Source organism: Uloborus diversus, chromosome 5 (genome assembly GCF_026930045.1).
Source record: "Uloborus diversus isolate 005 chromosome 5, Udiv.v.3.1, whole genome shotgun sequence".
NCBI classification, from domain to species: domain Eukaryota; kingdom Metazoa; phylum Arthropoda; class Arachnida; order Araneae; family Uloboridae; genus Uloborus; species Uloborus diversus.
In genome coordinates, this window is record NC_072735.1 from 166,355,150 (window position 1) to 166,381,707 (window position 26,558).

The window sequence follows — 26,558 nt, forward strand, 5'->3', positions numbered from 1 at the left end:
GCACGTAGGCATGTGTGAGTGTATGTGTGTGAAGTCGTGTGTGTGTATGTGTGTGTGTGAGCGAGCGTGTGTATGTGTGTGTGAGCGTGCGTGTGTATGTGTGTGTGAGCGTGCGTGTGTGTAGGACGTGGACGCCTCCGACCAGGAGAAGCGGATAGCTCAGTACCGGAGCAGCCGCGCTGCCTGCAGAGGACGGTGGGCGGTGGTGCTGCAGAGGCCCCTGGTCCAAGCTGAAAAAGGAACCACAACATCAAGGACGGTCAAGTGAGGACAATAAGCAATCGTGATTGCTCAAAAAACATGGACCCAGAAAACACTTTCATTTCCCCAACAGTTATTTTTTTAATTATTTTTTTAAAATGTCTGATTTTCGAAACAAGGCGTGGTTTTGATGACGTCACAAGTGATGCACTTTGCCGCATCTTTCTACCGCGATTCCACGTTATGATAATCAAGAAGCGAATAAAAATTACGAATTAAATATTTTGCACTGTGAATGGCAACACTGAATCGCATTTCATCATTTGTGATGTCATCGGCAGAAGCCGTAAACAATGAAAGCGCACCGCTTTAAGTAATTTTTTTAAAAATATTAAACTTAAACACATTATTTAAAAAATGGTCAGATCCTATGCTTTAAAACATGCTCTTGCAGAAAAAAACGCTTTTAAATTTTTGGAAACCACCCCATTAAGTGCCATCGTACTTGCAAAACCCTAATTTGGGACCTTTTGACGAATTTTGTTTTGAGGACTAATACAAGTCAGTATTCCAACAGTAAGAAGTAAGTGGTGCTAAACTAAATTACTCAAATAGAAATGAATGCGCACAAATACGGCAAAATTACATAACCAAGAAGCAGTATGGCAAAAGTAAGAACTAATGCTACTCAGTTTTTGTAGGTAAGCAAAATTATTTCCACAGTTAAAAACCGCATAGTTTGTCGAAATGTTCAAAACTATTAAACTTACCCCTAAAACTGAAGCATTACATTTTTATTAACTTTACCTCTTCTGACAACTATATTTAGTTATCCTGCAGCAGGGCATGGAATGCCATGTGATGGAACGGTACATTTGGAGAAGTTTTGTCACTAGATTTTGTTTCATAAATACAAATAATACAAGCTTGAAATTTTATTTTTGAAAGCAACAGGGGTGCATATCCCCCTAAGCTCAATGGCGCAACCCCCCCCCCCTACTCCCCTCCAAAAAATTCTTAACTCTCTTATTTTTAATAAGCAACACTTTTTAGAGTCACAATTTTCCAGTTAAATTCACATACTTTTCTGAATGATTAAAAATAATATCAGAAAGAACTTCAAGAGTTAGAGTTGTTTGAGGAAAATAAAGTTACAACAAATGCGAAAACGAACTGGTTAAGTTTACGACTGCAAAAACAAGTACAGGGCTCATTCCATACGAAATGAGCAAAATTCGCAAAAAAGTGGTGGCCGCAAAGTAAAAGATTTTTATGAAATTTGGTATACAGGTTCTTTTTATGCCTATATAAAAATATCTAAAATAATTTTGCTTAAAATTTTTTATTTGAATAGTTACATGCGATTGAAAATTGGTCAAATTAAACAGCATTCTCATAAATGCTAAATGTTGCATTTTTGAAGGCTTGTATCTTATTGACTATTTAATGAAAACATAAAAGTTATATGTTGTTGCAATCTATGGAGTAAGGTAATTAATCTGATGTCAATAAAATTTTCAAAGTTATTATAGTTAACTTTTAACCGAGTTTCGAAAACTGAAAATATTTCAATTTTCTCATAATTAAGCATTTTATTTTTTAATCTCAATCTTTAAGCTTTGCATTATCATTAGCTTTGATGAAATTAATACCCAATAATGTGCTAAGTATCATAAAAGAAATACCTTACTTTTGAAGTTGTATTTTAACTCCTTTGTCTTCAAAATCAGTTTTAAACTTGGTGACATTTTGTAAAATGATGATTTTCCCCTTCACATAGACACAAAAATTCAAATGAGGGAAAATTCAGACTATTTTAAAATTTTACAAGAATATAGAGCTGTGTTTCTACTATTTGCTTGAAAAAACTCGAAATTGGTTTTTGATTTCCAAACGTAAAATAAAATTCAGAAAAATAGCATTTTCTTTGTGTTTTATGGGTCAATCCATACAGGTTCGACGGATGGGTGCACCCGACCATTTTCAATTTTTTTTTTTTGAAATTCATATCCCTAAAAACTGGATATGAAAGATGTTTAAAACCACTTTTATTTTTTCTCTCAACCGGACCTTTAATTTTTTTAGAGGTCATCAAAAGTGATTTTCGTAGTCAAAAATGGGACTTTTAGACCTTTGCATTTTGGCCAAAATCTATTTGAATTGCATTTATGACAGTAAATTTAACGCTTTGATGTTAAAGTGCATAAATTGATAGTAATACATGCTGAGTTACGTAGCTGTAAGTTAATAATTAAAATAACGACAACAGGTTAAAGTTCAAGATCAAATGTAAAAATTTTACTCATTTCAAAGGGGGATAACTCGCGTAGGGGACGGAAACACAAAATGAAATACGGCAAAAACTAATCACTGGAACCATGCTAAAAAGGATATTTAACTGTTACTGTGTGTTTGTGCACCCTTTATAGATTACAGCCCCTCAAAAATCGGAAAAATGACAAAAATTACATTTTTTAGACCCCTGTAAACCAAAAGGGGATGGAATTAAAAATAAAATTTCTTGGTCAATTGAATATTCCATTCAAGTACTATACATGTTATACACATTGTTTTTTGTATTTGGTTTTTAAAAAAGATACAGGTCTTTGAAATTGAGCAATTTTGCTAGTCAACTCACACACTGAAACGGAAATAAAAAGTGAAAACTTCATTGCACCTTCTTAAATTACGTATATTGTGCTCTATATAATACATTGTATTGAAAAAAACATATTGTAATTTTATAGCTTAGAAATATTTGGACATGAATGAGTAGTTTGTAATGTATGGAACCTGTATGGATTGACCGTTATGTGAAATTACGAGAATTCAAAAAACTAGATAAACGACTCAATGATGCAAAAGCAAGTATATCTAACATTTATTTCGATTTTTAAAAAATGTACATTTTAGCAAGTACTTCATAAACATGCTTTTGAGAAAATGAAGCACGAAAGAAATGGTTATTTTTTCTAAACTTACAATAAAAAGAAGTAACTAATGAAATTTTGCCTTAGTTCAAGTTACTCTAGTAACAAAAATACACTGATACCAATGATTAAAATTTAGTAGCATCTAAAAGACACTTCAATATGTTACGTAAAAAAACTTGAGTAAATTTAGAGCATTCCCATATCTTCAAAAAAAACATCTGAAATAGAGGAAAAAAATGAAATTTTTGATTTTTTAAAGTACTATTTCGTCAGCAAGAAATTCATAAACAATTACTAAATTAGAGCAGATTGTTAGTCATAAATAGTTTTTCAACCTGAATCATTTTTACTGTTATTTTTTCATTAAAAGAGCTAGAGGAGTGATTTGAAATCTGAAGTAAATTGGCAAAATTTCAATATTTGTTACTATCTCAGATTCAAAAAAAGATCCGAATAAATTTTACTTTGCTCTTTCCCAATAGAGATTTGTTCATAAAATGTGGAGATATTTATTTTTTAAGTGTACGTTTATAACTTATGGAGTTATTGAGCCACAAACTGGCAGGAATGAAATCTGAAAATTTAGGCTTAGCGCAAGCATCAACTTTTAATTTCAATAACAAAGCAACAAACAGTTTTTAACCTTCCATACTTTGCATTTCTTCATAGATATGCATGGTTTACCTAAATAAAAATTTTCGTTGAATCTGTGACATGTCAGCCACAGCTGATTTGCTCATTTCACATGGAATGACCCACAGGCAATCAATAAATTTAGGATCTACGCGAAGTTTTGCCGTTTGCTCGGAACTTTTTTGAGTGTTGCGGCTACCTGATTCGTTCTATTTGCTGCCTGTCTCAGCGAAATTTTTAAGTTACGTAAAAACTGTATTTTTTTCCCCGGTCGTAAAAGATAAGTCTGCTTATTTATGAGTGTGTTATACTTATTTACTTATTGCCCATCTTTCACGGACTATCCGCATTGTCTTTGGTCTCAGTTAGTCCGGATAAACAAAGTTGTGCTGTACGTAAGCAATTTTCTGATTGATAGAATATGCTGAAAATTTGAACAATGTCCATTTGTAGAAAAATTAAAGTCACGAGGAGAGCTGCAAATTGTTTCATGGTATCAAATCTCTGTTTTCAATGAAAAAAAAAATACAAAATGATTCCTCATGAAATTTCATACAGTTACAGATATTTTACTTCAATGAAAGTAACAACAAATGAAAGTTTTAAAAAAAACAGTAATGCTGTCAACAGATGAACGACCAATTGCTATGCCTATAAAAGTTGAAATCAAGAATTATATGCCAAGTTGAACATTATTTGGTTGAGCATATCTTGGTTGAGCAACCAAGTTGAACATTACATTTGACCAAGATGAATTATATGTAAGTCGATAACTTACATATAATTTATGCATCCTTTAGGATTATCAAGACTGTTGATTTCATAAGTTTAAAACCAGTCCACGAAAAGGCCGTAGATGTAATTAGATTTTCCAGTCTTCCCCTGTAGTCACTGGATCACATTAGATGGAAACGCTTTGCACTAATGAAGCCACGCTTGAATGACGGATACACCATTTTGAACAGAACTGGGTTACGTTTCTAACTAAAAGTAGGTTCTAAAACCGAACACCCCTGGAGTAATTGCAATGCAATTTGAAACTTTCTATCTTATTTTATACTGAGACATTTATTCTGTAATAACAATATCGAAAATTATTAAAATGAAGTTTCGTGCAACGTGAAAAAGGTCGAAAGTCTCGACAAGTAGAATTTGGCATAAATACTTCTAACATTTTCAAACTTTGGTGCAATTTTTGGGTGGCAGAAATTTCTGATGCTTTTGCTTTAAAACAGGGGCGGATTTATGGTCTAATTCAAGAGGGTGGCTGTTGAAAACAGTAAAAGCCATATCCCTCAAACCCGTCGGTATTAATTAACTTTTTATCAACATTATCTTGTTTTTTATAATACTAATCCCCTCAATCGCCCTCACGAATGTATGGCCACCTTGAATTGTCAAATCGCATCTCTGCGGGCGATCACCCCCAGGATTAGGAACCACTGTTCAAAATCATAGCAATGTCTTATCATACCAATATAGTGTAATCCTGGAAGAAAAAGATGAAATTACACATATACAAGTATAAAAATTATTAAGCTCAAAAAAAAAAAAAAAAAAAAAAAAAAAGAAAATAAAGAAAAGAAGAGGGTGGAAACGAGCTTAGGTTCAAATTAAAAAAGTGGGTAACGCTGTCCAGCCTTGACTAACTGTCTAAAATTAATTTAAAGCAAATTTGTGGAATTTATTAGATTAAAAATAGTAACGATTGCTAGCACGTGAAATACGCCGCCAGCTCAGTCATTTCCAGCCGAGGACTGCAGTTTTGTGCTTAATAGTACTCATCAGCCCGGCATAGGAAAGTGACTGAGCTGGAAATGGAAAACCTCTTAAGGAAGCCAAGAGTGCGAAACAAACTGGTAGCGAACTTCCTTGCCTCGCGTTCTTGCCTCTATACCTTGCCTCGCGTTCAATCTTCGAGTTGAACCGAACCATTGCTTCGGTCACTCGTCTGGTCTGCTAATTCTATATTAGCTACCAGTTTGTTTCGCACTCTTGGCTTCCTTAAGATGTTTTCCATCTCCAGCTCAGTCACTTTCCTATGCCGGGCTGATGAGTGCTAATAAGCACGAAACTGCAGTCCTCGGCTGGAAATGACTGAGCTGGCGGTGTATTTCACGTATTTCTGCTTTAGCCCTGGCTAATGGGCGGTAATTTACTAAAGATTGCTAGTAATTTCTTCAATTCCATAATATTGGTTTCAGAATATGACAGTCATGGAGGGGGCGGTCGCCCCCACCGCCCACCTAGTAAATCCGCCACTGCTTTAAAATCAGATTCGAAACTTCTTTTAACGCATCTAGAAAACTTCAACCCTTTGTCTGTTCCCTATTTTTTTTCTGTAGTGTTTTTTGAGAAAGAGAGAGAGGTGGGGTGTATGCAACCTCAACCTCTTGTGTACTCCACAAAATCTAGCAAATTAAAGTAGGAAAACTTCTAAAGATTTTTCATTATTAATGCAGGTGAAACAGTACCGCAAGTAACAAGCCCATATATGTACAGGAGAACCTCGTTCATCCGGCTCCCGCTTATTCGGATCTCCGATTTATCTTGATCAAATTTGTTGTTTAAAAAAGTTTTATATTACACAAATAATAGTCGTAACATATGATAGCTGAACCATCAGAGCGCCAAGCATTTGATTTTTATTTTAATTAATTCTGCAACTTCTGCAGAGATCAAGCAGTATGTAGCAATCTAACAAGTATCATGGAGTACTTAAGAGCATCAGTCCGTCACCACTGCAGTTGGACTATAAATGATCAAGTGTTTGGTTGAATAATATAAATGATAAAATGTGGATTCTGCAAAACAACTATGTTATTTTGTTACAACTATGTAATTTTGTTACATAGCATTGCTTTTTAGCCTTTTTTTCCCAGTAAAAGTCACAGAAAGAAAAAAAAAGCATGAAGGAAGGCTTAATACATCTTAAAAATATCGCGGGGAAAAGAAGTCAAAAATAAATAAAATTATTCAATAAATATAAAAAAATTAAGAAATGGAAAGTAGGGTATTGAGATAGGGAAAATGTCTGTCGGTCTATATATCATCCGGGGAAATATGATTTTAAAATCCATCCTTAAATATGATTTTCAAAATGATACAAAATCCAATCTAGGTAAATAATTGATTAATAACAAAAAGAAGAAGAAGAAGAAGGGGGAATAAAACAACAACAACACTAATTATAGCAACTGACAAATATGAACAATCCTATGGTACTAACCTGAAAAAAAATTATGGATTCTAGATCCGAAAATATGCTATCAAGTTTTTAAAAAATATCGCATAGATTTCATTATGATTTTCTCTAAACTAAAAATCTTTTTTAACAGATAAGTGAAAATCTATAAGGACAGGTCAATGTTTTGGCATAATGGTTAGGGAATCCCTGGGAGGGCATAACCGATTGCGTGGTTTACTGAGGAGTGCTATAATGAGGTTTTGCACTATTGCAACTCAAAAAGTTGCATTCCAGTGCAAAAACGTATGAGAAGTATTTATGATCGATTATGTACAGTCGAACTTGCTTATAACGAGCAAAAAGGGACCGCGAGATTTGTTCGTTATAACCGAGTGCTCGTAAATAACGGGTTAGTGGAAAAAATCATGAAAATTTATGCATGCCTGCTCTGTTATTTTTATATTTATGTACAGTACCAAAGTTGGTTATTTACTTTGAACTGTCTTTTTTGCTATTGTTTTCGAGGAACGTGTGGTCCGAAAAACATCGTCATTTGCACCAGTGGCTTCAAAATGGTCTGAAATTTTCGTCACGTAAGAAGCCAAATTTTCCCCATTTGTCGTTTTCGTAGGCGCTTTAATTTTTTTTCTCATTTGCATTAGATTAATTTTCAGCTACAATACCCCCTGAAGTGTGTCTCGGAAATAATATAACATTATCTTTAACAAATATATAATTTTTAAATGCTCCTCCACTCCACGAAATTCAAAAAAGGGACCGTATCGCCACTTGTTCTCATGATTTCTGTCTTATCTCTAACTTTCGGTTGAATTCAAAACGTCAATGGAATTTTTCCAAAAAATAGAATACTTTTTTCTGAGGATTAAATCAACAGAAACTTTATAAGTTACAAAAATATTGCTCGCTTTAAGCGAAGTTTTCTCGTTCAAAGCGAGTTAGGTTCCCATAGACTTAACGTTGTATCAACCAAATAATTTTGATTTCCTCGCTAAGTCCGAGTTATCGTTATGCTATGTGCGAGTTTGGACAGTATTTACATTACTACAACTCGAGAAGCAATTATTTTAAGTTGTATTTTCAGATTCCCCCATTGCATTTTATTTTCTTTTAATGACCAAGCGATCTCGGAAGAAATGAAACATAACGACAAGAAAGGGAACTCTTTTGAGTCTCTGTTTTCTCGAATTAAGTTTCTCCAACGACTTCCCGTCTTTTAATGGGAAAGGTAATGACGGAGGGTGTGAATTTCCGAAAGGCTTTTGTGCTAGCGCGTTGCTGGAACTAATGTATCTCCTATTCATTAATGAACACCTTCGAAGAGGATGGTTTTCAGTTTGTTTCCAAAATGCGTGGACATTGTTCTTAAGAATGTAATTCGTAATCGTTTTTTCTTTCTTTTTACTTCCTTTTACAAATAAAAAAGGTAGTATTGTATTCGCGAAAAAAATTTCACTCAAAAATCGACCTTAATTTGCATTTTACTCATCCCCAAATGAATGTTGAGTTTTTTTTTTTTTTTTTCGACTCGACCACATGTGGATAAGTGCCTAAGAACGTATAGACACGCGAAATATCCATTTTGACGATTCCCGAGTTAATTACAACGAGTTTTCTCGTGACGTCTGTATGTGCGTTTGTATGTCGCATAACTCAAGAACAGTATGTCCTAGAAAGTTGAAATTTTGTACGTAGACTCCTAGTGGGGTCTAGTTGTGCACCTCCCTTTATTGATTGCATTCGGGGGTTTCTAAAGGGGTCTTTTGCCCCTTTTTGGGGGGAAATCATTGTTAATGTCGATGTAAACTCAACTGGTGTTATAATTTGTCGGACACGGCGATATATCGCCAGTCTTTTGATCGCCAAGTTTTGTCGCCAATTTGGCCACAAATTTGGCGATTTTTTAAAAATAAATTTGGTTTTAAATTGGCCACTGTTGGTGACATTTATAGAGTAAACTATTGAATCACATTAAAATTGCCAATAATGAGGAAATGACATAGAGTAAAAGGAAGTCATGTGATGCACACATCAGCTCGTTTTTAAAGAATTTCATAACAAAAATCTCGTTGTTACCATCAATACTTCTAAATAATTACAATGCAATATAGTATTAGGGGGAAATTAGGAGCCTTGACCCAATTTTTGGTATTTTTGTTGCCTAATTTCTTAGCAGAATAGTTAGAAAGGAATAAAAAATATGCATAAATAGTTTACCATTTTGCACATTATTATGGCTAAAAGTAATAGCATAATTCTAAGTAGAATTAGTGCAAAAAATTATATTCATCAAGTCTGCAAATGTGTCAAGTTATCCTAGAGCTAGGGAAAATACAATACAAATACAATACAAATGTGACGACCAGCAACAGGCTCTGGGCCCAGCTAGGCTGGTCCTAGTCAATTAATTAGTCCCCAATGAAGATCAATGGCCCTCTTAAAGCTATCCACTCCCTTGTTCATTACCGCCTCTTCCGGTAAGCTATTCCAAGTGCCCACGACCCGGCTAAAGTAATAGTTTTTCCTGATTTCCAAGTTAGCCTGAGATTTAAATAGCTTAAAACAATGACCCCTTGTCCTGCTTTCCCCGCAAAAATTTAATCCATTTACATCTTTCATTTTGATAAATTTAAATAACTGAATCATGTCCCCTCTGACTCTCCTTTGCTCCAGGCTATACATGTTAAGCCTATTAAGTCTGGTATCATAATCTAAATCTGAGAGTCCCTTTACTAATTTAGTTACCCTTCTTTGAACCCTTTCCAATACAAAAATATCTTTCTTCAGATAAGGCGACCAAAACTGAACAGCATACTCCAAATGAGGTCTTACTAAAATCCTATATAAAGGCAGAAGAACTTTCGAAAATGGACACAACACTTAGAGAGACATGATTCCCCTCATGAATGTAAGAAAATTCATAGATATTCGAAAAAAAAAAAAAAAAAACAGATCTGATGGTGCTTTTTGTTTAAATAAGTGATACTTGAAGTGAATATACAAAATGTTCACTCTTTATGTGAAGTGTTACATTTTTTTTTTAAATAATCTTTATCGATATCAGCAGGACGACTCATAAATATTGAAATCAAAAACGCAGGTTTGATGGTGTTCTTTTTAATGAATGATACTTGAGGTGAAATGTTCCCTTTTTTTGTATTACTATTAATCTTACTCAATATCGGCAGGAGAGCAGAAGTCGAATTCAAACTTCATCAGATCAGACCTAAGCAATATTTCAGTTATTTTACTAAGTAACAACTCATTGGGCTCTAAGATTATTAGTATTTAGTAATAAAAACTATTTTTTAGAACCAAATACAATAGATATTCATAAATTTAAAAAAAAAAAAAACAGGCCTTCATATTTACAATAATATTATTGTATAAATGAAATCAAGAGGCCTAAATCACAATATTTTTGCTATTCATTAACAAAAATTCATTAAAAAAACATTAAATTACACAAAAACATCAAATTAGTCTTTGGGTCAAGTCTCTCTCGTTAGTTTTCTTTTGTTTACTTTACATTTTTAGCAACTTAGATTAAAATTATATAAAACTACTGCATATCAGTAAATAGCTAGAAAAGTGACTAAAACGTGTATACTTTTAAAATTGATTTCCCTCAAAACTGGAGGTTAAAATCTAAAAAATTTCAAAATCTTCAAACTTAGTTTCAAGGTGCAGTATCATTTAAAACTGAATTTTTTGAAAACCACTAATAATTCTGAAATGGCTTGTCCCAGCAAAATACTGTTGTGCGACTGGTCAACCAGTTATTCGCCTAAAAATTTCCCTAAATATCCTTTTCGTGAAAAAAATCCTCATGGGTCAAGTCTCCCTATGGGTCAAACCTCCCTAGTTTCCCTTGGTTTGACTCTCGGGTAGTGCGAAAATTTTGATAGATACTGCAGAGCTGGATCTACGGGGGTGGGGGGTTCCCCGGGCGGCAACTTGAGGGTGTCGGCAAATTCAAGTAGTGCTTCCAGCAGGAAAAAGAGGTTTATTCTAAAAAATTCTGGGAACTACTCTTAAGTATTGAATATTAAAAATATGCATTTTGAAAAAAAAAAAAAACCCCGAGCTGATTGTGCATCACATGACTTCCTTTAACACCAATTTAAAGTTATTTCCCCATTATTGGCAATTTTAATGTGATTCAATAGTTAACACTCTAAATATCACCAACAATGGCCAAATGAAACCAGATTAAAATAAAAAAATCGCCAAATTTGACGCCAAGTTGGCGACCAAAAGCTTGGCGATATATTGCCAAGTGTTTGCATAAATTATAACACCACTTGAGTTTGCATTGAAATTAACATTGATTTCCCCCCAAAAAGGTGTAAAAGACCCCCTTTGGAACATCCAAATGCAACTAAAAAAGGAGGTGCACAACTAGACCCCACTAGGAGTCTACGTACCGAATTTCAACTTTCTAGAACATACCGTTCTTGAGTAATGTGACATACATACGCACGTCACGAGAAAAGTCGTTGTAATTAACTCGGGGAATGTCAAAATGGGTATTTCGAGTGGCTATACGTTCTTAGGCACTTATCCGCGTGTGGTAGAGTTGAAAATGTAAACTTAACATTAATTCGGGGGTGAACAAAATGGAAACTAAGGCTGAATTTTGGGTGAGAATGTTTTCGCGAATACAATACTTCCTATTTCGTAAAAGGAAGTAAAACAAGGTTTACTTTTGCATTACTTTCTTTCCTAAGAAAATTTAACTCAACAGATACGATAACAATTTTATAGGTAAAATTTCATGCTTTCTCGTTTATTTTGCTGACTATTGAAATTGACTTATAGAGTCATTTATTTTCAAAAACAGCTGCATATTTTACAAAAGAAGTCAGTAAAACGGGGCGGGGCGAGCAGCAAGCAACTCTCTACATAGGCGTTTTTAGGTGTAGCGGAAAGGAATTAGTAAGCACTTTTTTTTGGTGGGACTGAACTGGAACACACGCACTAACCACTTAGTAAAATTAAATACAATTGTTGACAAAATATTGATTGTTTTCTCCTTAATCAACTGGCTTTTGGTGTACGCATCGTACTATCACCTATGGCGACTTATTTTAGTGCGGGCACATTTTACGATGTCAAGGTACTCGTGCGTCTGTGTGCAGGTTTTTATGGGCTGCCCTATACGTTAGTGATTCCTAACCAATAAAATTAGTGCAGGATTTCTTTTCTGCTTTTGTGTGTTGGGTTATAGTTTTGTAGATCATTATCATGACATCTTGATAAACCTTAATCAGCACCTAAAAGAAACCAAATTAGCTAATTTCTTTGCGATAAAAAGACGTTCCCACTCCGTACACAGAAGTTCTAAATGTTTGAATGTAGCCTGGAAGTGAGTTTTGAAACTTAGGTTTAAAAAGGAGAAGAAAAAAAAAATATTCTCGAACCCCATTCTTTGCTCTAACGATATTAAAGATAGCCTACACATGAAGATCTAGGACTGCAATTTCGAAAAGCTCCCAAGAGAGTGCTCACATCATAAACCCTGAGAAATACCCTCCCATCCCTATCATTCAAGATCGAATAAATTTTGTCTTTCAGACTTTAATTTTAAAACACTTCTGAAGGTCCTCTGAATCTGTTCTACTCCTAATGTCACCGAAGATCCTCTAAAACTTCATAATTGATTCTTCAACCCTGAAAACCTTACGAGGGAGATTCCTCAAACCCCCTCCCCTTATAACATTATTGAAGATCACCTACGATTGCGTTAATGGAATTTCAATTCTGTTTCCCCCCCAGGAGAAGCCTCCGAACTCAACTCCCATCAACGTTTCCAAAACTTTTCTAAAACAGCGTTTTCTACAACATCGAATTTTTTTTCCGGAAAAGTGCCTCCCCCCCCCCCTCTCTTTCACCAACATCATCAAAAAACGTCTTTAATATCGTTTTCAGTACTTCAATTCAATTACGAAACATTTCAGCGCGATCCATTTGAAAACTCCTCCCCTTGTCATCGAAGGTTAGCTTAAATTACGTTTTCGGAGCATTAACTTCAAGAAACTGATGGTGCACTAACTTTTAACAAAGGAAGCCTACAACCGCATTTTTAAAGCTTTAGTTTCAAAAAATATCAAGGTATATCCTCCGAATCTCTTTTTTTCCTTAACGTCACTATAGATCGTTTAAAACTGTATTTTTCGAACTAAAAATTTAAAAAAATTCCAAGGGAGAGCCCCCAGACCCCCCTCTTTCCTTGTCCCAATCGGAAATCCTTCAGAATTGCGTACTTGGAGTTGAAATTTTTAACAATTATCGGGGGATGACCGCCGAATCGCTTCCTTCATTAACATCACAATAGGTAACCTAAAACTGTTTTTCGAATTACAATCTTGAAATTTTTCCCCGGTCGTCCATTCCCCTGAACATAATTGAATATAACGTACAGTTGTGTTTGTTCGTACTAAAGTTGAGTAATATGACTCCCTGCTAAACCAGCAGCTGAAATATTCTCTCTTTTTCTCCCTCTGCACATTGAAACATACGTTTGATACAATTAAGGGACCGAAAAATATGTTCCCCCCCCCCCTTTGCCTAGCTTTTCCCCCTAGCAACGGCCCTGTGCACCCCTTCAAATGCTACGGAGCAACCCCCACGAACGAGTTCCCGGAATAAGATAAAAATCCCGTTGAATTAACTCCCCTGACTATTTCAACAGTTTCATGGCTGTGAGCTGAACAGTTAGGCACCCTTTTAAATTCTAGCATTTCCCTTTCAGTAACTACTTGTATTTCTTATTCAATACACGCTGTGATTTTGACTGTGGCCTTTATCTTGCAACGAAAAAGCATTTACGGTATATCTCCATTTTAACAAAAAAAATTGTTCATAAGAACCGTTTTTGTAAAAATTAATTTTTAATCAAACTGCATCGCACTTTACAGTTTATTAAAAATGAGAAATGCAACTCCATAGAAAAATTTAAAGCAAGATGGATGTGTGTGTTGGGGAGAGGGGGGGGGGGCAGCATTTTGAAGTTTTGCCCCATCTCGGAAAATTCCTAGATCCGGCATTGAGATACTGATAGTTTGTTAATACAGTAGGATAGACCGGTGCACGTTTAACATGGGGCACGTTTACGCAATGCCCTTTTTTCAAAACGAACTTCGATTTCGATTCACAACTGACTACAACTGTATTTATGTCGAGGACTGCATACTAAGTGCCTTGCCTCCATTATTTTTTCTACCGATAGATGGCAGCACCATCACCGGATCGAATAGTTAATGAGAATTTAGAAATAGACCAGGAGCTAATAGCTACCTGGTGCTAGCACCCCCAGAGGTATCGTTTCACTTGGAGGACATTGAGACCACGAGCATATTTAACGTCGCCCAGTCCCCTTTAATGACGACGGTGGGTCTTCGACCATCGAGGTTCGAACTCAGGACCCTCCGGCCCCGAATCCGACACTCTATCGATCGGGCTACCACGGCCCTCAAATCGAATTATAACTGGAGAGCCAACAGTCACAACAGATTGATTGTACTCCCTAGCAAATACCTCACAAGTTTTTGAGCATCAGTCGAGCTACGGTCTAGCATGCAGAAAGAATAATCTGTTTTTCACCAAGTTGAGTAAATTTTGTGTTGAACGTTTTGAAGCTTATTGTGAATAAATAATACTTATTAAAAAAAAAAAACAAATGTATAGAAATTAGTAGAATGTTATCCTTCTTTGAGAATTGTATTTGTATGAACTGAAATGTTGTTATTAAATTTTTTTGCACGCAAAAAATAAATCCCAACTTGGCGACGGGGCAAGTTTACGCGTTGAAAGTCGCAGCACCTTTACGATCGTTCTTACTATATCTTACTTACACGTGCCCCTGACACTTTTTTCGCTCCGAACTGTCGCAAACATTTTTAGTATTTCCCGGCTATTTAGTTTTGAAAATTATCATTTAATTTTTCATTAAGCTACACATTCGTATCTTATAGCTTACAATCATGTAGTGCTGTCTTCACGCCCCTTCAGCTTCAACTTCATACACTTTTCAGTGCTTTAATAAATTTGCTTTATTTTAGTGATGGTAAGACATTATGTTCAAAAAACTAACAAAACCACGTTAGGTGTCAAAACAAATATGCGTAAACGTGCCCCGTGTCCGAGGCAAGTTTACTCAACCGACTTGGACTAAAAAACAATTTTTTAAACGGTTAAAAACACAAGTTGAACAACAACTGAATATACCAATTTTGACTCCATTAACTGCTTTATAAAACACCAATGTCTAAGATTTCCTAAATTAAAACATAAAAATTAGAAAATTCATTGAAAAAAAATTCGCGTAAATGTGCCCCTACAACCTCGTTTATCCAGACTAATTGGGACCAAAAGTTATCCCGATAGTCAAAAATCCGGATAATCCAAATAATGTGGGTAACAAGCAAAATAAAATGTGTGTGTGTTCACACACATATTCAGAATTTTTATTAACTGATACCAATGCTCAATTTGAACACAAATTATTTTGAACCAGCGAAGTATTTGATGAAAATACCAAAATAATACAGGCTATATAAAAGATCTATAATCTAAATTATTTTGAGCAAAATATAAATAATACTTTATTCAACTTTACACATAATACAAACTTTAAACACTGGTATAAAAAGACAAAAAAATTCAATCTCATCAAAAATGATTGAAAGAATAATAAAATCATCACTTTCATACACGAATTTTACAAAACGAAATGATATACATTGCAAAAAATCCATAGTCAAAACTGGTTCAATTTGTTACACCGATTCTAAAGCTGTAAGTAGTTTTGTCAGTTTTGTCTAGTAAAATATGCAATCTCTTTTTAAAAGATACAGCATATTATTGAAAAAATGCAAAAATGAAAGGGGTAAAATTGAATTTCGATGTTACGTTTGCCGTTTCTTTCGAATACTTTTGTTGTCTTCGTAATTCCCCCCTAGAGGTCAAGGAAAACGAATGTCTTCTCACTTCAATTGAAGATTGGAATTGAAAAAAAAAAAAGAAAAGAAAAAAAAAAGCCGTAATTGTCATTTTCGCAAAAAAGACTACGTTTTACTGCCAGTGAAATTAATAAATTTGAAAGCTCTCAAACGATTGGTTAAGGCTTTAAAACTACTATTAGGCTAGGTAATCTTTATTGAAATGAACTGCACTCACACAGAAGGTTTAAATACATTCCTATCAAATTTAACCTTAGCCATTGTACGGAAGATTTCCCCTTTCCAGTGCAATGAGGGCTTTGGTGCAAAAACCAGAAAAGTCCTACTAATTTTTCATTAAAATTTTTTTTTTTAAATTCATTTTTGTGTGTGGACAATATAGATGTTGCGATTGATGCAACAACGGGACACAAATGTAAGATCAGACTTCTGCTTTGTAGTAAATAACATGGAAAAGATAATAGAGTTTCTATTGGCCATTGTTGTTATTTGTTGGTCTTACCAAAAATGTGTGAGTCTGGACTTACCTGGTTCTTGCAACAAGGCCATCAATGATTTTTATCCTTATAAAATTATCTTAACACGTAAACTGCTTAACCAACAGCAAACTTATCTGTAGACCAAACAAAATAACCAATATTAGCACCAAACAAATATACTTAATGAAATGAAGGACCCAGGAAAAGTGTTCATAAAATCATGCAACAAACATGCAAATGGAATTAAAGGCTTTAGTCAACAATACTCATTCTTATAGTTCTACTCAAGTTCATGCACTCTGATCCACTGAAAACCGTATAAATAATTTAAACATTAATGTTTCTTCTTATATTGAACTGAAACGGTGGGCATGATCAAACTATTCGGGTGTATACCTTATCAATCATATATCAACACAAATGTCAAACAACCAAGAAAAAAACTGGCATTTCATTAGAATCCCATAAATTAAACCGTGTGCCTTGAACTTGAAACTCGTGGTATCCTTCGTCCTAGTTTCACAAGTACCACAAAGTAGTGTTGGACATAATTAAGAGATCTGCATAATCGAGTGGTTGGCTATCAAGTTATTTTGATAGTTGATTAATGCTGATGTTTGAGTGACTCTTTCGAGTGATCTCATAATCCAATAATCTACCACATCGAATGTACCTCTCGAGTGATTTCATGCCTATCTCTAGGTTATGCCCAAACTACAAACAAATCAAACACGAATCATTAGGTGATAAAACTATATGGCATTAAATTGTCGTCAGTATTATGTTCGTATACAAAGTCATGAAAAATGTGAGAGCCACGAAAACGGCGGAAAAGTGGACCGTGGAGTGGGCGCTGTTGCAGGTGTAGATCCAGTGGTTCCGACACAAGAAACCTCTGTCATGTGGTATGACATCAGAAGCCGCTTGGATGTCCACTTCTCGAGTGTCGTAGCAGTGGATTCGGACGGCGTTCTGAAGGCAGCGGCGATAGTTCCACGTGGCACTGTTGGAAAAGATAAAAACAAAAAGAAATGTTAAGTACAGGCATGAAATCTATGTACTGTCATGAAAAGACTATGAAAAGTTTAATATAGTCATGAAAGCTATGAAACTTTCAATGTAAAATCATAAAATCTATGAAACGTCCAATATACAGTCATGAAAGCATTTAAACGTTCAATGAACTGTCATGAAAGTTATGAAACGTTCAATACACAGCCATGGAAGCTATGAAGCGTTTAATATTTTGTGATGAAGGCTGTGAAACTTTCTATGCACTGTGCTTAGTAAAATCATGACAAATTGTCATAATTTTTTTTAAAAACATTTTTGTGAATGTAATGGTTTAGCCTAGTTTTCAACGACATTTAAAAGTTCCTCCCCTCTTAAATATATCAAAAAGTAAGGTTGAAACTGAGAAACAGGGGGAAGGAAAATTCGTGTTGGCGAAAACATGGAAGCTATGAAATGCTCAATTCGGCCATGAAACGTTCGATAACTACACTGTAAAAAAAATTCCGAAAACGTTTCTGAGTATTTCCGTGTAACGTTTCGGGATTTCAATGGTTTTTATCCACTTCCTGGAAATGTCAAGTATCATTGTCAAAAAGTTTCCTGTAATGCTACAAGTTGCACGAATGCAAACTTCTCTCCGTTGTAAAAAAATTTTTAGCTCCCAGTTGACTGAGGATCCCCCAACTGAGAGTATTTATAAGATATATCGGCTTCAGTTCAATTAAGGCTCGTCCAGACTGATAAAGCTCCCGAAAGAAGCGAGTAAGTCTTTGGAATACGTAGCATTGCAAAATTTGCAAGCAAATAATGTACTTGCAATCATGGCTTAGCTTTGGCCGTGTTTGTAAATACTGCTTTTGGAACTGTCGTCTTGATAAATCAGGAAGGTGTGCCAAGCTGTTACATTATCCTAACTAAGATTATTCTGAAGTTCCAGAGACATAAATGGCTTTAAATTGGAAGATTTCTAAAATTTTCGGGATAATTTAAGGAAGGTTACTGAATTTTAGCGGAAAACTTTCCTGGTTTTTGCGAGATATGTTACTGGCAGAAATTGGGCACATCAGCTGCCTATTTATTATCTTCCAGGAACGTTTCTGAATCGTTTTCACAGTGTAGTGATGAAGGCTGTGTAACTTTCAATGCACTGTGCTTAGTAAAATCATTACAAATCGTCATATATTTTTTAAAAACTTTTTTGTGATTGTAATGGTTCTCCCTACTTTTCGACAACATTTAAAATTTCATCCCCCCCCCCGAAATATGTCAAAAGGTACGGTTGAAACTGAGAAATAGGGGGAAGGAAAATTCGTCTTGTCGAAAAGTAGGGAGCACAATAGTAAAAACTAAAATTAATAAACTGCTAAATTTAAAAAAAAAACGAGTTTTGCGACATTTTGTAATTTAAAAAATATTACTTGCGCAATGATTGAAAATTGTTCTTCGATTTTTAATTGATATTGTGGAAAGGTATTCCTAGTTAACGGTAAATGCTGGTAGCTTGTTTCGTTAGTTATTACTCAGCAATCTCAGCATACGTAACTTTTTTTTAAACTAGTACAAAAATATTTCTCATTTTCCATCTAATCTATTATATTTTGATGAAATTTTGTAATCCAGGAAAAAAAATTCCTCCTGCTTCCTAACCTGTGCATTATTATTAATTTCTACAGGAATGTAGTGTTTTTGCATGAAACTCAACGAATTTATAGAGCAAAATGAATAGAACACAAACGGCAGGAATTCACGTACTTAACGACAGTAATTCATTCATATTTCAGACCAATAAATTAATTTTTTTCTACGTAGAAATTACCACCACTTTGATGACAGAAGAAAAAAATACTGGATGGAGCCAAAAGTTTGAAATGAATCTGACAACTTTATTCATAGATGAAGATAAAAATCTGAAAGAAAACTCGCAAAATGTAGAGAACAAGAATAAGTATTTCTTTTTGTTCTAATAAATTCAAAACCGCTGTAAGAGATTCTTAGTCTAAATTATTCTTACATGAGAAGCGTTGGTGATAACGAGCACACCAACGCCTTCCCATCCGAACTCGAGTCACGTTCTGACACTGAAAAACTCTGGAAGATAACCTTGACTCCTATCGCGGACGAACGTTCCAAAGAGTAATGAAGATCACCAGACAAATTCACTGGTCTTCCGTTAGAACACCTTATTTAGATCCGCTGACCTTTGTAATGGGTATTGGCTCTGCCCACATGGTGTTCCCTCGCCAACCTGTGGACTATCACCCCTCCTCCTTCAAAAAACTGACCTCTTGGTCCAGCTTGTTTCCTGGTGGGAACGGAGATCGTTCCAGATCCACGCGAGTCATAGGATTGCATCGGCAGTTCAGAATGAGCATGGTAAATATTAGTGATGTGGGAGGTACACCTACAGGACCCCCTCAGAAACAAAAATTGTTTTCTGCGTGAGGATGCAAATGTTCTTCCGCTTCCCCTTCTTTTTTTTTTTTTTTTTTTCAACAACATTCAGTTGCACAAGCTTTGGGTTTTCTTACTGGTGGTATCCTATATCAACTAAACATACATTAGCGCTATCTTCCTCAAACAATGATAAACATATTATATCTCTGTGGAACATTACGGTGTGGCAAATGCCTGTTTTCAATTCGCTTGCTGCGGACATCTAGATTCAGCATTCAATGGTAATGAATAACTTTGTAGTAACACAGAACGGCGTTTTATTAGATACCAACTGGCATCTGTACACATTCTGAACAAGTGTAGAATATTGTGGGGTACCAAGCGAAATCACCAATTTTAAATTTTCATCTTTTTTGGCCAAAAATTTGCGGCGTTTCTATCGGTGAAGCTCACTAAGTAACGTAAATGTCACATTTTTCTTCGATATTTTAAAACCCTTTCCTCACCCATTGTCACAAACTATAACACTTCATCTCCCCACTTTTGTCACTTGTGCCACTAACTTACAGAAAAAAATTCTTGTAAAAATGAGTTATGTCACACTTTTTGTTTCCCCTTGTCACGAAATGTCACAATTTCATGAAACCCCTTCTCCTTCAAAATGTGACATTATTTGGGGACATCCATAAGTTATATCTTTATTAATTTCACTTTTTTTAAAAGTTTTCTAATTACACTAAGTACACTAGAGAGTTTAGAGGAGAAACACACTAATGTAAAGTACTTTTGTTTCTGACTTAATTTGCAAATATAGCGCTTGAACTTTTCGGTGATGTTGAAATTCGCCAAAGAGGTAAAACACCTCAATTTTGCACGGAGAAGGCAGATGTCTCATCGGAGAACTCATTCGGTCTCGATTTTACCACTTTCAACCGCCATCAGCTAGTGATTACAGCACGACCTGCAGTTTATTTGAATTTCGACATGTTTCACTTATTGTCTCATGACTTATGCACGATTATGTGAAGAGCGGCGCCGGAAAATGAAATAAATGAAAAGAAACATCGAAATTTCTCCGATTTACTAGAGGCACCAAGTACTGCCCTGGGCAGGTAAAGGGCAGTAACTGCAAAATTTTCATTTTTCGTTTTTATGCATTTTTGTCATTTATTGCATTTGAGCTACATTGAAACTTGCTTATTTGGTTTCCGCTGGAAAAAAAAAGCGCGAAAAAAAAAAAAAGTCTAATTCCAACAGTTCAGTTCCCCATTGTTGGTACTGAATGAAAAACGCGTTTCTTGAAATCTCTCGAAAACTCATTTCTGCCGATACTGCTCACAGCAAAATGCCAGATTAGACTTAAAATCAGGTAAATACGATTAAAATTAGAAACTTTTATGCCAAATGAACATTTAGTTCCTTGTTAAGGGCATTTGAGGCAGTTAGAAGAAAAGGGATGTAAGTGGCTAAAGAAAAAAAAAAAGGAGCTAATCAGCACAAAGAGTAGGAGACCCTCTCCTCTGTCTTGGTGCAAGAGATGGTACTAATAGACCTGGTAGGTGCTGTTGTACAGCATGATTTAGAAAACAAGTTTAATGAAAGCCTACCTAGGACAGTATCTTTCAACGCGTTTTACTCGAAAGTTGAAAATGTTCACCTACATACATCCCTTTGCTTCTCACTGCCTCATTTGTAGAAGTAAGTGTTTGAAAAGATATTCTTAAAGGAAGAGTTAATTAGCCGGAGAATTCGAACTGAACGTGAACTAGTTGCGTGTTTATGAGCTCATATATCCGCAGTGACGTCACATGACGAGAGTTCACTGCAGACATTCAAATGCAAACTTCTCACCCTAATTAGCTTATGCATCCATCATCCTCCTATATTAGAGCTAATCCCCTAAAACAGCAGTAAAAACTGATATAATGCTATATATCTCGACAAGAAACATAAAAGGTGAGACACCTTTATGAGGGTGTCCTAACGCCTTGTTTATACGATTTGCAGATATTGTAATGGATATTGGCTCTACCCACGCGGGGTTCAGCTCAGTCATTCCTCCTCCTTTAAAAACTGACCTTTGGTTCCATCGTATCTCTTGCTGGAAACAGCGATCGTTTTTAAATCTACGAGTATAGTGTATATGGCAGACATTAACCCCCAAATATGCCAAATTTGGAATGTCCGACCTGAGTTCGGGTAAGAGAAAAATTGGTTTCAATTCCGTTAAGCCCAAACTCAGTTTGTCCAATGCATAATATGCGATTTATCATTTTCCTCGTTAAGATTCCCATTTGACGCAGTAAGAAGCAAAAGGATGTAAGTGGACATCTTCAAGTTTTGAGTAAAACGCGTTTAAAGATAAGCTCCTAGGTGGGCTTTCAATGAAAAGTATTTCTAAATCATGCTGTATAACAGCACCTAGCTACTAGTACTATCTTGTGCCCCAAGAGAGAGAGGAGAGGTTCACCTACCATTTGTACTGGTAATCTCCAAATTTTAAATTTTGCCATTTACACCCTTTGCTTCTCACTGCTTCATTTCAATTTCAATTTTCCTTTGCTTCTAACTGTCATTCTCTCAATTTGTGGCACCCACCAGTGGGTGCAACAATTGGCACTTTTACTTTTGCTCCTCCCCCCTCCCTAATATTTTGAGCTATTTTTGGATAACAATTTGATTCACATCATTACAGAAGAGGTCAAAAACATGTTTTACTATGCTCTTTCGAAAGCACTTATTCAGATTGTTTTCAATAAAACACTATCGTATGGCTTCCTGGTAAGGAGTATGAAAAATTGAACTAAATTCATGTTTGTTCCAAAGGTTCTTGAGCATAAAAAACCAGTTGAAGCCACTACACTTTTTAGTACGTCATTATCGGCTGTCTATTCCAGTTAGGTCAAATAGCTAGAATGAATTACATGCAATATACCAGACAGCCCAGTTATCACATCCAGAGGGTATATTGCATGTAGTTCTGCCTCAGCTCTGGCTTAGGGGTGGTAACCTACTGGTATGTATGTTAATTGCCAAAATATTTGGCGAGATGCTAAATTTCATCATTAAGTCGCCGCATTATTAAACCTCATATTGCAAAAGATGGTGTGAGACAATGTATGGAATTGACCCCCACAACAGCATTGACCACTCACCAGCATTCTTTTCTTAGTCTATCTTCGTCGTCTCTAGCGCCCAGAGCTTGATCTCGCTCGTATTGGTGACGATCTAAACAACCTCTCATCTCTTCGGTAGCTCGAGCGTTGCAACCTATAGGGAGAGAGAGAAGAACGGAGTGACAAACCTAATACCTGGTAGTCAAGAGCAAACAATGTCAGTCACAAAATGGAAACTAAAAAATTGTTATTCCGAAAATTGAAAGCTCAGCACAAAGACAATTGACACGATCCTCGTACGGCTAAGGGCGCCCCGAACTTAAATGTTTGGGAGGGCAGAAATTCTCAATTTGACGAATGGATCTTCAAATTTTGCCGAATGATAAAATACGGGTATGCGCACATAAGTACATCTTATGAAAAAGGACACTCGCGCATTTAATAATCGCAATATTGCTATTTTGTTATTTATTGCATGATGAAAACTATACCATAAGTCCGTACCTGTTGCATATGGCGTATCACCTACGAGCGCTGCAGAGCTGTAGACTCTACTGAGATGCGATTCTTCGGCGCCAATTTTCCCACCCAGGCCTATCTTCTTGGTGAGACTCAATTCCAGAGGGGACACCACCAGAGGTCGCAGATGCTGGTCCAGCGCGATGGGCGATTTGTCGTGCTTGTCTGAAAAGAGCTGGTCGGACAGTGTGTCGTGTTTGTCCACTCCGACGAATCCAGCGTCCACGATGGGCGACTTGGAGAGACTGGACTGGTGTGGGCAAGTCCATATCATGTCCCCGGAGCTGTCCAGGAGATAGTTCCCCATGGATAGCACGTCTTCGGCGTTGCACTGCTTTTTGACAACGTCACTGATGCAATGGCGGAAACGATCGTATTCCCTGCAAGAATTGTTAAAAATTACGAAACTGAGATTGTATAAGAAGTTAGATACATAGTTATCTGCAGTGCAGTCTTATAAAATCATTTACTCTTGCAAAAATATACACATCACATTATATCATACTCCAGGATCTCCAGTACGATCTCCCGAACGTGGCTATTTGTGGTTTAACCGGTTGGACGGGGCTCTTTTCTTTGATCCAGACCAGAAGCCGAGCAATCCCTGGTTCAGAACCCAGCAGAGGTATTGATTCATTTTGTCTTGTGGTCACGACATTCTTAACGTGCCTCAGTCACCATTAACGAACACGGATGATATATTGGCGACATAAAAAAATGTTAAAAAACATGGCAACGGACTGACAATAATGAAAATAGCATGTCAGTAATTACCATGCTTCTGAAAGTTTTTAAAAATCATCTAAAATATACTTTAGGATTTCAATAATAAGGGGAAACTTTGCTCTGCATCATGAATTAAATGTTACAAAATACGTACTGCTTGTTCTCCGCTACACAAATGTCAGTGAGTTATCCCTGGGATTGCTCTTTAACATTTTTTTCGGTCTAAGTATTTGCAAATTTACTCATGAATATCTACTTGTAACTGAATTTACGAATAATAATTGTTCTTATATACTAATACTGAAGTTTTAAATTATTAAAAAACGAGCTGATGTGTGCGTCACATGACTTCCTTTTACACCAATTTAATGTTATTTCCCTACTATTGCAATTTTAATGTGATTCTCTCTCTAACTCTCTAAATATCACCAACAATGGCCACATTGAAACCAAATTAAAAAAAAAATTAAAAAAACGTCAAATTTGTCGCCAAGTTGGCGACAAAACATGGCGACAAAAGATTGGCGATATATCGCCAAGTGTCCGCCAAATTATAACACCACTTATCTTGCATCGAAATTAACAATGAATTCCCCCCAAAAAGGAGCAAAAGACTCCTTTAGAAACACCCGAATGCAACCAAACAAGGAGGTGCACAACTAGACCCCACTAGGAGTCTACGTACCACATTTCAACTTTCTAGGACATACCGTTCTTGAGTTATGCGACATACATACACACATACACACATACGCACATACATACGTACATACAGACGTCACGAGAAAACACGTTGTAATTAACTCGGGAAACTTCAAAACGAATATTTCGAGCGTCTGTACGTTCTTAGGTACATATGTACGTGTGGTCGGTTCGAAAAAAAAAACTCAACATTCATTTGGGGGTGAGCAAAATGGAAATTAAGTCCGATTTTTGAGTGAAAATGTTTTCGCGAATACAATACTTCCTTTTTTGTAAAAGGAAGTAAAAGAGTAGAAAAACGTTGAATGCATGAAACAAAACAAAACGAGACAATTACATGGAAATAAAAGGATCCCTTCGATTTTAAAATTCAAGATTCAAAATTTTAATAGCACAATCGGTAGTTTTATTGAAACTGTAGTCTAGTATAGTAGTTTGATGGCAACCGCTTATAATTTAATACCCCTAATAACTGGGAAAACTGTTGGTTGCTTAGTAAGAAATAATGTGGCATGACACACCTATGATGCTGATCCATGACACACATTTGGTGCCCACAATCAATCAGCGGCGTGGCAAGTCACTCTAATAATTTAAAGTAATGAATCACAATTTAAAACTGAAAACAAATATTGCGGCATTGTGAGAATTGCCCAATTGACCACTTTATACTGAAAATTTCACATAAATATTTACAACATGCTTTTATGATTTTATTTGCTGAGTTAAAACCGAAAGGAAATACTAGGCCATTTGAATGAGTCGGGTTGACCTACCTGCAGGATACTTGGGACGCCGCAGAGTCACGTAAGGCAAATATTTTCTCGCACTTTTGCATTTGCTCCAAGTTGAAACACTCGTAATTCCACCAGCCTGGAAGTAAAGTTTTTAAAGTTAATAACAGAAACTTAAAATTGCGGTAACTGGGTAACTTACTACATATAAAATATAATATAGAAAGCATAGACAAAACCAAAAGTAGAGATGAAATAGTTCACCAAATGAAACATATTGTCAAACGGCAATCAAACCTTTAAATACAATAGAACCTCTCAATAGGGGACACTAAGGGGACTGGATTTTTTTCCCTTAAACAGAAGTGTCCCTAGTTTGAAGGTTTCTGAATTGATGCATGCTGTGTAGTTAATTCAGTATAATAGCATGATAAACGTAAACTATTAACATTGAAGATTGATTATTGAAAATATTTGAAATATACAAAATAAAACACAGAATTAATCAAATTGAAAATAAAATGTTATTCTGGAAATTAAAATTTAATCAAAAATGTAGAACAATCGAATTTTGCAATTTTTCGTTTTTCTTTTTGCATTTTTGTCATCAATTGTACGTTAGCATTATTGTACAAGCTTGCGAATTCCAACATTCCTCTATTGTTAGTAGTGAAACTTGAACGCGTTTCTTCAACTAACTCGAAAACTCATTTCTGCAGATGCTGCCATTTACTTCCCCACGGCAGTGTAGTTTATAGAAATTATTTTCGAGTAATTTGTTGCATGGATTTGCTCCATGTCATATAATTTTCAATGCAATACAAAGTAAATCATAGTGTGGTCACATTTCAAATTTTCAATAACTAGTTTTTCATAGGCGTGGCACTACCCGTCGGCGCTGAAAAGACATGAAAAAATTGCGGAGAAGAAAAAGCTTGA

At 35.6% G+C, this 26,558-nt stretch overlaps 2 protein-coding genes across 2 annotated transcripts in view; both read right to left on the reverse strand.

The window, feature by feature from the left end:
• LOC129222660 (uncharacterized) overlaps positions 1-26,558 on the reverse strand; it is a 516,294-nt gene that overhangs the window by 124,828 nt on the left and 364,908 nt on the right. The gene's annotated exons all lie outside the window — the stretch shown is intronic.
• Positions 16,018-26,558, reverse strand: part of LOC129222663 (uncharacterized) — a 52,441-nt gene continuing 41,900 nt past the window's right edge. The window contains exons 4-7 of the mRNA XM_054857193.1: positions 25,662-25,758; positions 23,443-23,837; positions 22,978-23,092; positions 16,018-17,417 (exon numbers count right to left, since the gene is read on the reverse strand). Of these exons, the coding sequence (XP_054713168.1) occupies positions 17,177-17,417; positions 22,978-23,092; positions 23,443-23,837; positions 25,662-25,758 (848 nt within the window). The 3' untranslated portion in view covers positions 16,018-17,176. The remainder of the gene's footprint in view (positions 17,418-22,977; positions 23,093-23,442; positions 23,838-25,661; positions 25,759-26,558) is intronic.